Source organism: Schistocerca gregaria, chromosome X, assembly GCF_023897955.1.
Source record: "Schistocerca gregaria isolate iqSchGreg1 chromosome X, iqSchGreg1.2, whole genome shotgun sequence".
NCBI lineage: Eukaryota > Metazoa > Arthropoda > Insecta > Orthoptera > Acrididae > Schistocerca > Schistocerca gregaria.
This window is the reverse complement of record NC_064931.1, coordinates 664,390,471-664,403,820: the sequence shown is the minus strand read 5'-3', so window position 1 is coordinate 664,403,820 and position 13,350 is coordinate 664,390,471. Positions and strand designations below refer to the sequence as shown.

Below are 13,350 nucleotides of genomic sequence, written 5' to 3'. Positions count from 1 at the left end.
CATTTTCAAGACATCAGAGAGCAATGTGGTGTCAGATTAGTAGTTCCATATGAACCTTATGACACAATGTGGTCAAAGTAGTAATGAAATATGAATACATTGTGGAACGTTAGCTGAAAGAATGACAGATGAATGATGTTCATTAACTGTATATTGCTGATATCTGTATCAGCCTTAAGCCCTGGCCCTGTCATGTACTTTGTTTGAAATGGTACAGTTGAGATAAAGTGGAAGAAAAAGTGTCATTCACAGTATTGAACTCAATTCTGAATACAGATGACTGGCAACCATAAGTAATGTTGTTGTAGTTGGTGGTGGTCTTCAGTCCAAAGACTGGTTTGATGCAGCTCTCCATGCTACTGTATCCTGTGCAATCCTCTTCACCTCCGAGTAACTACTGTAACCTACATTCTTATGCATCTGCTTAGTGTATTCATCTCTTGGCCTCCTCCTATGATTTTTGCCCCCCCCCCCCCCCCCCCCCAGTACCTCTTCATTAGTTGTGATCTATCCATCTGATCTTCTGCATTCTTCTGTAGTACCACATTTCAGAAGCTTCTATTCTTTTTTGGTTAAACTGTTTATTGTCCATGTTTCACTTCCATACATGTCTAACTCCATACAAATTACTTTCAGAAAAAACTTCCTGGCCCTTAAATCTATAATCAATGTTAACAAATTTCCCTCCTTCAGAAACAATTTCCTTGCCATTGTCAGTCTAATTTTACATCCTTTCTACTTCAACCACCCTCAGTTATTTTGCTGCCCAAATAGCAAAACTCATCTACTACTTTAAGTGTCTCATTCCCTAATCTAATGCCCTCAGCATCATGTGATTTAATTCGACTACATTCCATTATCCTCATTTTGTTTTTGTTGGTGTTCATCTTACACCCTCCTTTAAAGACACTGCCCATTCCATTAAGCTGTTCTTCCAAGTCATTTGTTGTCTCTGACAAAATTACAATGTAATTGGCAAACCTCAAGGTTTTTATTTCTCCTCCCTGGATTTTAATGCCTACTCCAAATTTTTCCCTCTCGCTCCCTGTATTTTACCCCTGCCACCTTCATAATTTGAAAGAGAGTCTTCTAGTCAACATTGTCAAAAGCTTTCTTTAAGTCTACAAATGCTAGAAATGTATGTTTGCCTTTCCTTAACCTATCTTCTAAGATAAGTCGTAGGGTGCCTCGTGTGTTCATACATTTCTGTGGAATCCAAACTGATCTTCCCCAAGGTCAGCTTCTACCAGTTTTTCCACTCGTGTGTAAAGAATTCATGTTAGTATTTTGCAGCAGTGTCTTATTAAACTGATAGTTCAGTAATTTTCACACCTGTCAGCACCTGCTTTCTTTGGAATTGGAATTATTACATTCTTGTTTATGTCTGAGGGGATTTCTCCTGTCTCGTACATCTTGCTCACCAAATGGATGAGTTGGCTGGCTCTCCCAAGCATGTGAGTAGTTCTAATGGAATGTTGTCTACTCCTGGGGGCCGGTTGTGACAGGTCTTTCTCTGCTCTGTCAAATTCTTTACGCTGTATCATATCTCTCATCTCATCTTCATCTACGTCCTCTTCCATTTCTATAACAATGTCCTCAAGTACATCGCCCTTGTATAGACCCTCTGTATACTCCTTCCACCTAAAGAACAGATATGTGGCTTCCACACATACTATGTAGAACAGCAGCAAAGATATTGCTTAAAAACAGTTAATGCACATACAAAATCCCCCATAGAATGATGTGCCTCATGTAATACACAGCAGTCAACTGGACATATGAAGTTGAAAATTATGTAAACAACAGCCTGAGATGGAATGTGAAAAATTAGCATTTTAGGATATCAAGTTATCTCATGCTATGCACATTTATCTCAATTTTCCAGTTCATACTTCAAGTTTATATTATTTATTATGGTTCTTGAGGGGCAAGCAGTTTGTAAAGAGGCTGTAATGTATGCTGAGAACTATTTTTTACATACATATAATTCTGTTTTTTTGCTAAGAATCACCTAATAAATAAGTAGCAAATACAAAAGAATTTGGCATAAAATGTTCCATATCAAATGTTAAAGAACTGGCTATATGTAACACTAAATTTGACAAGCCTCTTAGTTTCCCATCTTCAGTAAAATAACTGTGCTCTCATACATTTAATCCCAGTAGAAGGTTACATAGGATAGTGAACTGCAGTGAAGGATACATGTAGTGTAAATATGCCTTGATATAACCCTGTTTACCTAATACTGCATAAGTGATACCAATTTGGAATTTGTCATCTGGAATATGTGTCCGGTGCACTTGTTTTCAACTTGCACTTCTAGATTCTGTTAAACTGAAAACTTGTAACATCTAGCATTGCTAGCATGCCTCAATCTGATGAGCAGTACTTTCTAAGCTTGTAACATTTTATTTCTTCACTAAGGCTTGTCTGCACTAGTGCATAAGATGGATCCTGAATTAAAAACAGATGTTTCAGTAAGAGCACATTATGCCAGCAGAAAAGAATGTGATTAGTTCCCATGATGTCAGTGTCTACATTGTTGTAGAGTGGTTTGGTCATGATTAACTTTTATCACAGGAACTATATTAATTGTTTCTTTGTTATGAAAATATTTTTAATGCAATCCCCAGTTTTATCCAACATTGAAAGAAAATGTTGCTGTATATTTTTATATACACACAAATTTTAGGTTATTGTACATGGTTATAAACTGTTAACTTTGTGACACATTGTCATGACAACATTCAAGAGTTTATTTCTCACTTCTTTCAGTAATCTGCCACTGAAGGATCCAAACAGTATCCCTGATCCATATGTGAAGCTGTATCTGCTTCCAGAACGTTCCAAGGATTCCAAACGAAAAACTGATGTAAGTTCCTGTTATAATTTAAAATTACTAGCGTGTGTAATTTGGGTAATGTAAACTCTTTTATATAAGTAACTGTAGAGAAGAAAGTTATATTGCCCAATATTTTAATGAGTTGATCCATATGAACAGCAAAATAAACTAAGAACAGTATAACAATGAGACAGACCAATAATTCAGGAATAGCGTACAGAAATTCTTGGTTTTACAACTGATAATTCTGCACCTACTAGTTGGTGAGCATTTATCATACATATTTTTTCAAGTTTCATGACTCAATTTGAGCTGAGGGTTTCATAAGCAAAATGGAAGGCTCTCTGCCATAAATCTTAATCGGCTTATGTACAACTGCTCACAAATTATTGTTCAGCTGCTGCCATAGCTCTCACCATCACCTAACTGTTGACAAGAGGGGGTGGTGTGTGTGTGTGTGTGTGTGTGTGTGTGTGTGTGTGTGTGTGTGTGTGTGTGTGTGTGTGTTTGTGTTTTTGTTTTCAAGGTACAAATACAAATTAGTGTTACTTATGATATTGTTCTCAGGCGTGGGCTACAGTTTTTGCTGTTGGCCAGATGCCAACTTTATTATCCAGTGTGGTAACAACCTACTCGGGCAGCTTATGAAGCAGATGTATTATCCACTATAACATAGGGACGTTTCACTATAAACAAAATGAAAACAGTATGCAACAAATATTATGTACTCTTGCTGATAGTGAGTTCTTTAATAATGTGGGTGCGGTGAAACTTCGTGGTTTTTTAATTCATAGCAAGTTCACCTGGTGAGACCATACAGCTCATCTGTGTCAGAAACTGTTCAGTTTCAATAACAGATGTAACAAGTGACAAAGTAATAACAAAAACAAAGTATCTTGTTACAGTGTTCTACACACCCTTTCACATCCACATCAGCTACTCACAGAAGTAAAATCTGTGCCGCTAGAAAAGTTCAGAAAAAACGCTAAGAATGCTCATATTCAGTCGGTGATTTTCTTTATTCTGAAATCACAGAATTTATGTGTGAAACAGGTAAAATGTGCAGATAAACAATATAGTACTACACCCATACGCTGCAGGTCTTTGTACATCTGTGGCATTGTGTACAAAGTGTACGGAATCATTTCCCCCCCATCCTGTTTCATTTGTAGGTGATATACAGGAAAAATTAATGATCTGCATTCCTCTGTACAAATCCATAAATTTTTCTCTTGGTATTTACACTAAACATATTCCGGAGGAAGTAATATGTTTCTTGATTCTCACTAGAATGTGGGCACTTGGAACTTCAGGTGTTAAACCTTTCTCTGATACTCAAAACCATCTTCTACTTTCTCACCTTCTAGCTAATCAAACACTTCAACGATACTCACACAGATGAAACAAACCTGTGAAGAATCACACTACTTATCTTTGAATCTTTTGTTGTTTCAACATGGTAGGGATCAGTGATTGATAAACAATACTCAAAAACTGATGAGCTGAGTTTTTTTTATTATGAAATCTTCATCTTTCATGGGCAAATAACACTTCCTTATGATTCTTCTGAGAAATCACTGTCTGGCATCTGCTTCCACCACTATTCCATTTATATGGTTGTTCCACCTTAATTCCTAGCTGCCTCAAACAGCTACAGATGTTGTCTGCCAAGTCATCTATAAATGTTGTAGGCAGTAACAGTTGTACAACAGTTTCTTCTGGTGTCCTTGTTAACATTTTCATTTCTGAAGATGCCTCCCCAGCAGCAACAGTGTGCTGAGGTCTGGCTTGATGATGTCTAATATTATCAGTTTTCCAAAAATCAAGGGCTCTGCTACCTACAGAGCTCTGGATCTTGTGAGAAACAGAGCAAGTGAATTCCAGGTATTCATTGCCTATGTAATCTGTACTGATTTCTGTAGAAGCAACTTAGTATCCATCACACACAAGCCCACGATGGGTATCATAATCCTATAGTAAACTGAAATCAGTAACATAGGCCTATATTTCTGCACATTTTAAAGACTGGAACAACCTGTGCCATTTTACAGTTATGCGAATACCAGTGTCTGTCTTCCCTGCCAGCTTTTACCCTGTATGTATCCCTCTAGTACCATGGAAGTTATTCCCTGGTGCCTTAATATATGTTCCATCATTCTGTCTCATTTTACTGTCGGTGTTTTCCATATTGTATATAGACTGCAGTGGGTACATTATCAGGTTCAGTGGCCTTTCCTGTACTGAGCATTTTGAATTGTTCACTTTTGTTTTCACTTATTAGTACACATGTCATTTTCACGTCAGTTTATGACAAAAAGTTATAACTGCCCTTAAGTAGATTGTGGGCACTGTTTAGGTTCCTCATTGCCAGAGAATGCAGTGTTAAGAAAAGTAAGCATCTATTTATTTTTTTAATGTATAACCTCCGTGAAGTGAAAAGAGGTGAAGTGGAACAGTGGTGTTTAAATGGATAAACGCACTTCACTTGAATAATCAGAATGAGAAGAGTCTGTACACCAAGCATTTATTTTGTTGCTCCCATTGTATGTGTAAATGTGAAAGTCATGGAAAGTTGTTGCATGATGAGGAATTTCTATACAATTTTCAGAAATTTCAAAGGAAGCTTTGTTCAAAATAACAATTGACACACTAGTTTATCATTTCTGTGTTCTTCAGGAGTGCTAAAATCATTGACAAGCATTCACAAAACCATGTACCTGAATGACAACAAAAGTGAAGCAGCCAGAAAGGGAGGATGGAATGAAATGAAACTTCACAGGTTGAGAGCATGTGAGATGTTATTTCAGTGATGACAATATCGAGTCATATTGACAACGAACTTGGCAATGTGAGTCCACTTACAGAATGACATTGATGTTACTCTGACAAAGATGCAGGAGTGATTCAGTTTGGAAGAGCTCCTAAAACTGTTTTGTCCACTCCTGGGATAAGCTGGCCCACAACTGTTGTAAATGGTCCATGATATCATGGATACTGGCACTGGGACAGAGTTGATGACCGAGCTGCCTCAATACATATAATATCCAGTGCAGCTCTGGGAATCCACATGGCCACGGGAGCACCTCAACATCATGCAGACGGTTCATAGAGAGACATCCCGTGTGTGGATAAGCATTGTCCTGTTGAAAAATGGTGCCATGGTAGTGTCACACAAGAGCTAACACATGAGGGAGCAGAATGTCTGTGACATACCATTGTGCCATTAAGTTTCGTCAATCACTACCAGCTGTAACCTAAATTCATACCTGATGGCTCCTCAAACCAGGACATCAGGTGTACCTCTCCAAAAATTTGAAGAATGGTACATTCTCTACAGGTCATCACCATTGTCGCCGACAATGGTCACCAGGGATAGTGCAGAACTTTCATTCACTGCTGAACAGAAAGCAACACCATTCATCAGCAGTCCATCCTTTCCAGTCAAGGTACCACTCCAATCACAACAGTTCATGTTGTGTGTTAACGGCAGCCTAACATGCGACAGTAGTAATTCCCTGGCCCAGCTGCGATTAGTTTCTGACCGATGGTGGAGGATGACACATCAGGTTGCAGGGAGTCCATTACTTGTTCTCAGGTGGCAGGTGCATATTTGAAGGAGTTTATGATGTGCTTGGTGCACATTACAGCAATCCTCCCTTATAGTGGTGAGACATGGTCAGCTGAAAGCTGGTAAATGAATATTCCTGCCTTCACATTTCCACGCAGTCCAGCAATATGTCACTGTCACGTCCAAATACCTCACTAATCTGGATATTGCACAATTTGACCAGTCTGCCAAACGGAGACCCACAGTGAAGCCCCTTTCAAATTCTGTGAAGTGGTGATAATACTGTCTCACATGACTACACGACATCTCTGTATCCTTCACAGTGAGTACTCAACATCTGACACTGTTAACACCCATTATACAGGGTGTTACAAAAAGTTACGGCCAAACTTTCAGGAAACATTCCTCACACACAAAGAAAGAAAATATGTTATGTGGACATGTGTCCGGAAATGCTTACTTTCCATGTTAGAGCTCATTTTATTACTTCTCTTTAAATCACATTAACCATGGAATGGAAACACACAGCAACAGAACATACCAGTGTGACTTCAAACACTTTGTTACATAAAATGTTCAAAATGTCCTCCGTTAGTGAGGATACATGCATCCACCCTCCATCGCATCGAATCCCTGATGCGAAGATGCAGCCCTGGAGAATGGCGTATTGTATCACAGCCGTCCACAATACGAGCACGAAGAGTCTCTACATTTGGTACCGGGGTTGCGTAGACAAGAGCTTTCAAATGCCCCAATAAATGAAAGTCAAGAGGGTTGAGGTCAAGAGAGTGTGGAGGCCATGGAATTGGTCCACCTCTACCAATCCATCGGTCACCGAATCTGTTGTTGAGAAGCTTACGAACACTTCGGCCAAAATGTGCAGGAGCTCCATCACGCATGAACCACATCTTCTGTTGTACTTGTAAAGGCCCATGTTCTACCAGCACAGATAGAGTATCCCGTATGAAATCATAACAACATGCTCCATTGAACGTAGGTGGAAGAACATGGGGCCCAATCAAAACATCACCAACAATGCCTGTACTGTAGAGCAATGAGTCACATGTCAACACAAGCACCAAAGTCAACATTGCCTTCCTTCAATTGGGCCAACTGGCCGTGAATCGAGGAAGTACAGTACATACTGACGAAACTAAAATGAGCTCTAACATGGAAATTAAGCATTTGCGGACACATGTCCACATAACATATTTTCTTTCTTAGTGTGTGAGGAATGTTTCCTGAAAGTTTGGCCGTACCTTTTTGTAACACCCTGTATACCCTACTAGGTCTGGTAACAGTTAACACAAGCGACACTAATGCACTCTGATGGCCATTCCAGTTCTCGCATCTCTATTCATTTATCGAGCTGCTGGTGGTATGTACAGGCACAAAGGTACATGACATCTCAGCATCTCTTCAGGGTACTTCACGTGTTTTGGCAAGCAACGTGTTTAACACCCACAAAAGTATTTTTGGGCCATCCTTGTAGAGAGGGAGTTCAAAATACTTCAGTAAAGTGGCTAGAATAACCATAAGGTCTCTTGTCTGTTGTGAAACATTTTCAATAGTGTAAGTAATAGAAGGAGTTTAGGTAATCACTCAGCTTACAGTTGAAACATTCAACAGTTGACTGGAACGTAAGATTGAAAATCTAGCTGAACCGTAGTAGAGCAACGTGGGATTATCCTACTTGCTCTTATACCACTCCTGATGCTATATTTTTCTGACATATTTTCATTAGTAGTATATACATTATTAGTACATAGAATTACTAAACCATTATTGAAACAGTCTTTTATTAAACTTTGTTACTCACTGTATAAATTAACGATTGCTAATGACAGTAATACATATAGTTCACATGAAAACATTTCATTTTAAAAAAATATTCATGATTTACCATACCGGCAAACCTTGTGAATGTAAAATTTCAGTGATGCTAAAACTTGTTTGTTTCATAACTTGTTTGTTTCATCTGAAAGCCCTGTTTCTCCACTTTTTAACATATGTTTTACTCTTTCCAAAAGATTTATATCATAAAGTTATTTATATACTAAAGGCTCATGTTCCAGAATGTTCAAATCTTAAAATGTGCTTCTTTCCAAAATCCAATACTGTTTTGTAGCATAGATTTTTCTATTTCTGAAAATGTATACTTCCACTTAAATAACATGTTAATCTGTTAATTATTCCAACTAGAAAATTTAACTTTCTGTAAACTTTTCAGTCATCATCATCATCATCATTTAAGACTGATTATGCCTTTCAGCATTCAGTCTGGAGCATAGCCCCCTTATAAAATTCCTCCATGATCCCCTATTCAGTGCTAACATTGGTGCCTCTTCTGATGTTAAACCTATTACTTCAAAATCATTCTTAACCGAATCCAGGTACCTTCTCCTTGGTCTGCCCCGACTCCTCCTACCCTCTACTGCTGAACCCATGAGTCTTTTGGGTAACCTTGCTTCTCCCATGTGTGTAACATGACCCCACCATCTAAGCCAGTTCGCCCTGACTGCTACATCTATAGAGTTCATGCCCAGTTTTTCTTTGGTTTCCTCATTGTGGACACCCTCCTGCCATTGTTTCCATCTACTAGTACCTGCAATCATCCTAGCTACTTTCATATCCGTAACCTCAACCTTGTTGATAAAGTAACCTGAATCCACCCAGCTTTCGCTCCCATACAACAAAGTTGGTCGGAAAATCGAATGGTGCACAGAGAACTTTTCAGATAACTTTAAAAATCCCTGTGTACATTAAATTGCTCTCCAATAAAACTGTACCGATAATTTTGCTGTTTTGAAATTGAACATCTAGTAGTTAAACTTACTTCATCACCTATTGTATGTTTGTTTGTTTAAATTTTCTTGCATTTTATGTTAACATCGCAACTGGAATAACTTCACGTTTTACTAATTTGTAAGTTTCTGTAATAGTTGTGGCACTCAATGCTACAAGCAATCGGAGGGTAGCATTAGTTACATAAACTTCATGTAGTCAGTATTAAGTCTGCAGATGATACTCGGTCAATAAAGGCACAATGTTATTAGTCAGTCAGCAGTAGGTGAACATTCAATCAGTTCAGATACTGTGATCTTAGTTCGTGTCCACTAATCAAACAGTACAGTTATTGTGTCATTCAATCTGTGTTTAGCCAGTGTAATTTAAACTTACAAAGTCAATTATCTGTGTAGCCACGTGAAAAACTCTGTTAAACCACTTTTTAATTGTGTGAAGTGATGACCTGTGGTATATTAAGTGTTGAAATTACTAAATATAAGCTGATCATAGTCGGCTTAAAGTAACAAATGCAACAGTTGTATTTGACTGTGTTGTGATAATAAATCATTATTTATTTTGAACAGACATTTTAATTAGCTAATGAAGATTTTTGAGGGTGAATTTCCCTGAGACTAAAGAGGCACATTATCAGGTTGATAACTTTACAGAGCTTTAGTACAGTGTCCTTTGGATACAAGTAATCCCCCATTCTCTCTCTCTCTCTCTCTCTCTCTCTCTCTCTCTCTCTCTCTCTCTCTCTCTCTCTCTCTCTCACACACACACACACACACACACACACACACACACACACCTTCCTGCTTTTCTGTCAGTCAGCTCCTCTTACATACCGTGCATACCTGTTCTCTGACCTATTAGGTCAGAGCGTGGGCACTTAGGTAGCATCAGTACTAAAGTTTTACACCTTGCCAGACAATCGACCCATTCACGTAATATGTAACTAATTGTTCACTGTTTCCTAGATTTATGCTACATCTTTGTACTCCTAGTTGTCCCATAACACGATCATCCATACTATCATTTTCTTCTTATACTCTTAATTATTTGGAGCTGCATAGTTGCACAGCACTTGCTTGATTTAGAATCATCTAACAGAACTATTTAGTCCATTCTGTTAATGGTAAATATGATTCATATTAAAGCAGCAGTATTTTTAGTACGTCTTAAATATTCACTTCAGGTCTTCTATTTATGATGGACACACTTACACACCATATCATTGATTTTTTGGGTTATATAACCCCATCTTCAGATGGCCATAAGGATTTCAAGGATGAGGATGAAAGTACATAATTTCAGAATCAAACACCTAATGCAGATATAAATATCGTGAATGAAGATTGGTGAATAGAATAAACTTAATACAGCTGAATGCCTAAAAGATACTTCTTAGAAGCTCAAGCAGTTACCAGTCACTAAATAATTCTGTATCAATTTTGGAATGGAATGGTTTTGGAATGGAATGGTTTGACTCTCTCCAGTATAATCAAGTATAGTCTCATACCCATTATTAGTAATACATTAACTATTGTCCCACACAGCCATCAGTTTTAGAGACAAATTAATCTTAATGTTGAAGCAGTACTGGTAAAACCATTCATGCTATCATTCACAGGAGCTATCTTCCTAGGGGCACCTTAACAATTTACTAGATAGAATAGAGTACTACATGAATAAGGTTCAAATTATGTTATTGGGAAAGAAATTCTGAATTCGCAAAACAGTCAGTGAAGATGTTGGGCATCCCTTCCTTTTTTTATCTTCATCACTGTTTTATAATGCCTAGGCCAGTCAGTGGCTTAATGTAGTATTCTTGTGACATGTACATTGGATAATCACAGACTTGTCAGAACAAGCATGCACACCACATTGTAGCTACAAAAGACACGACACTCAATACAGGCACATAATAATTTGTGTGTTACACTATCATTTTAAGCTGTTAAAATATATTTGTATTTTATGAAGTGTTACTAAATTGAAAGTGATATATTCTCTGTGCAAGTATTTATGTGAGCACTACAATTTGCTGTACATTCTTGTCTGTGGGTGTAACACTGACAGCCAATATCAAGTACCGTAACTAATTTCCACGAAATATGATGAAGGCTGTATATTGTTTACACCTGTGTACCTCTTTAGAATTCTTGCTAAGTTGTCATATATCCATAATTTTCTGTAAAGAATGAAATATATAGCAGAAAAAAAATATGGTAATTTACCATGTGGTGGAAACTAGCCAATAAATTTCAAGATACAGCTTCAGTAAAAATAATTTTCTTTCCTTGTTTAATCCATAATTGCATCCCAGATTCTTGAAATGTGGCAGTTGATTTTTAAATATAATTCTACATACTTTTTCATGGAAAAATATCAGCTTAGTGCTGTGTCCTTGATACCTGCCTCTTTAGTAGAGATTGCTAATGCATGTTTGTGCAGAAGTGTTGGATATCGAGGTAGCAGGTCCAAATCCTGACAATGAAAAAAATGCCCTGTAGAGCTTGGTCAGCAAAATGAGAAGAAGTGATAGTAAAATTCCTGTCACATCTCTGCAGTTTCCCACAGAGCGTGAACATGTCACAGTGTTGACAGTAATTAATCCATCAATTGGGGACAGCAAACTGGATGGTCTGCTGGGTGCTTGTTGAGATGATTAGGATATGTGGTGGCACCACATTTTACCATCTCCATTTTCGCTTCGTCATCATTGGAAGCAACAAACATGACACACTACACTACATTTCAGTACAGTACAGTACAGCACAGCACAGCACAGCACATCACAGCATACTACACTACACAAGACAAGTACTTGGCACAAGCACATGCATGAAATAGTTAAATTTAAGTTACGTGACCCACACACCGCCTAAATGGTATCAAATAGCAAGCCTTACACAAAGTATACTACTGAAGGAAATATATAAACATTGTAACTGTAACATATTATTCTATGTCATTGCATTATTTAGATTACAAACTTTTATAATACTAGTAACAAAAATTTATAGTGTTGCTAATATATGGTAATATTTAATGGTTATTCTACTTTTAAAAATTTTCATTTCAGACGCTGAAGGACAACTGCAACCCTGTTTATGATGAAACATTTGAATACCTTATCTCTCAGGCTGACATGCGAAATAGGCAACTTGAGGTTTCTGTTGTTACTCGAAAAGGATTCTTGCAGCAGAGTCCTACCATGGGCCAGGTAAATACATTCTGCAGTATTTTTACACTTTTCAAAAACACAGTTGTGCTCCTACAGTTGGCAGTATGGTTTGTTCCTTGGTAGTAGGTTACTTATAAGTGTGAAGGGAAGTATCTTTGTGATCAGATTCACTTCATACCAACAGCTGCCAAGAAACAGACATGTGAAAAACATTAGATGAATCTATTGTATCTTTTCAGTGGGGGATACACACTTTTCTGTACCATTGCTAGTATGTGTTCTTCAGTGTTGCACCTCATTGATGATATAGCCCACCATGATTTCCTCTCCTGTGCCAACCTCTTCTTCTCGTAGTAGCACTTGCGCCCAACAACCCCAGGTATTAGTAGGATATATTCCAATTTGTCCCCCCCCCCCCCCCATAGTTTTTGCCCTCTGCACGTCTTGTACAAATGTATTTGCTTGGCGCCGGCAGCACTAATTCAGATTACTTGGCTTGTCGTTGGCCGTTCTTGACATTATCGGGAGATTAAGTTCTCAACCCTCTTCCCCTACTTCCATGAAACGTCAAAGATATACATATGTAAATAAATACAAAATTTGTTTGTCTTATATGTTTGTTTATTTGCATTGTCTTTGGTACTTAGTATTTCTCTTTCATATAATATGCAGCAAAGCAGTCTCCAAGATGTTACGCAACTCCACAAGACTTACACATTAAGTTTGTTGTTGTTATTTTTTGTTTTTGGAACATACAAGGCAGTTTCTCTGTTTTTGTTTTTATTCTTTTCGGAAATAAGTATTAGTTGGTTTATGTGACCAGAAAGTCTGTCAACCAGAATGTGATGGAGACATACGTGATGTAGTGGCAACCTCCAAGTTTTGCTCAGAAGCAGGTACATGGTCTTTTATCCACGAAGCAGATACTATCAATAAAAAAATCGTGAAATCAGAGACTCTTGT

The 13,350-nt window shown here is 37.8% G+C and overlaps 1 protein-coding gene across 3 annotated transcripts in view; it reads left to right on the top strand.

Moving 5' to 3' along the window:
- Positions 1–13,350, top strand: part of LOC126299036 (extended synaptotagmin-2-B) — a 183,235-nt gene that overhangs the window by 163,360 nt on the left and 6,525 nt on the right. For all 3 annotated transcript variants that reach the window (XM_049990676.1, XM_049990677.1, XM_049990675.1), the window contains exons 18-19: positions 2,776–2,872; positions 12,286–12,426. In XM_049990676.1, coding sequence (XP_049846633.1) covers positions 2,776–2,872; positions 12,286–12,426 — 238 coding nt within the window. The remainder of the gene's footprint in view (positions 1–2,775; positions 2,873–12,285; positions 12,427–13,350) is intronic.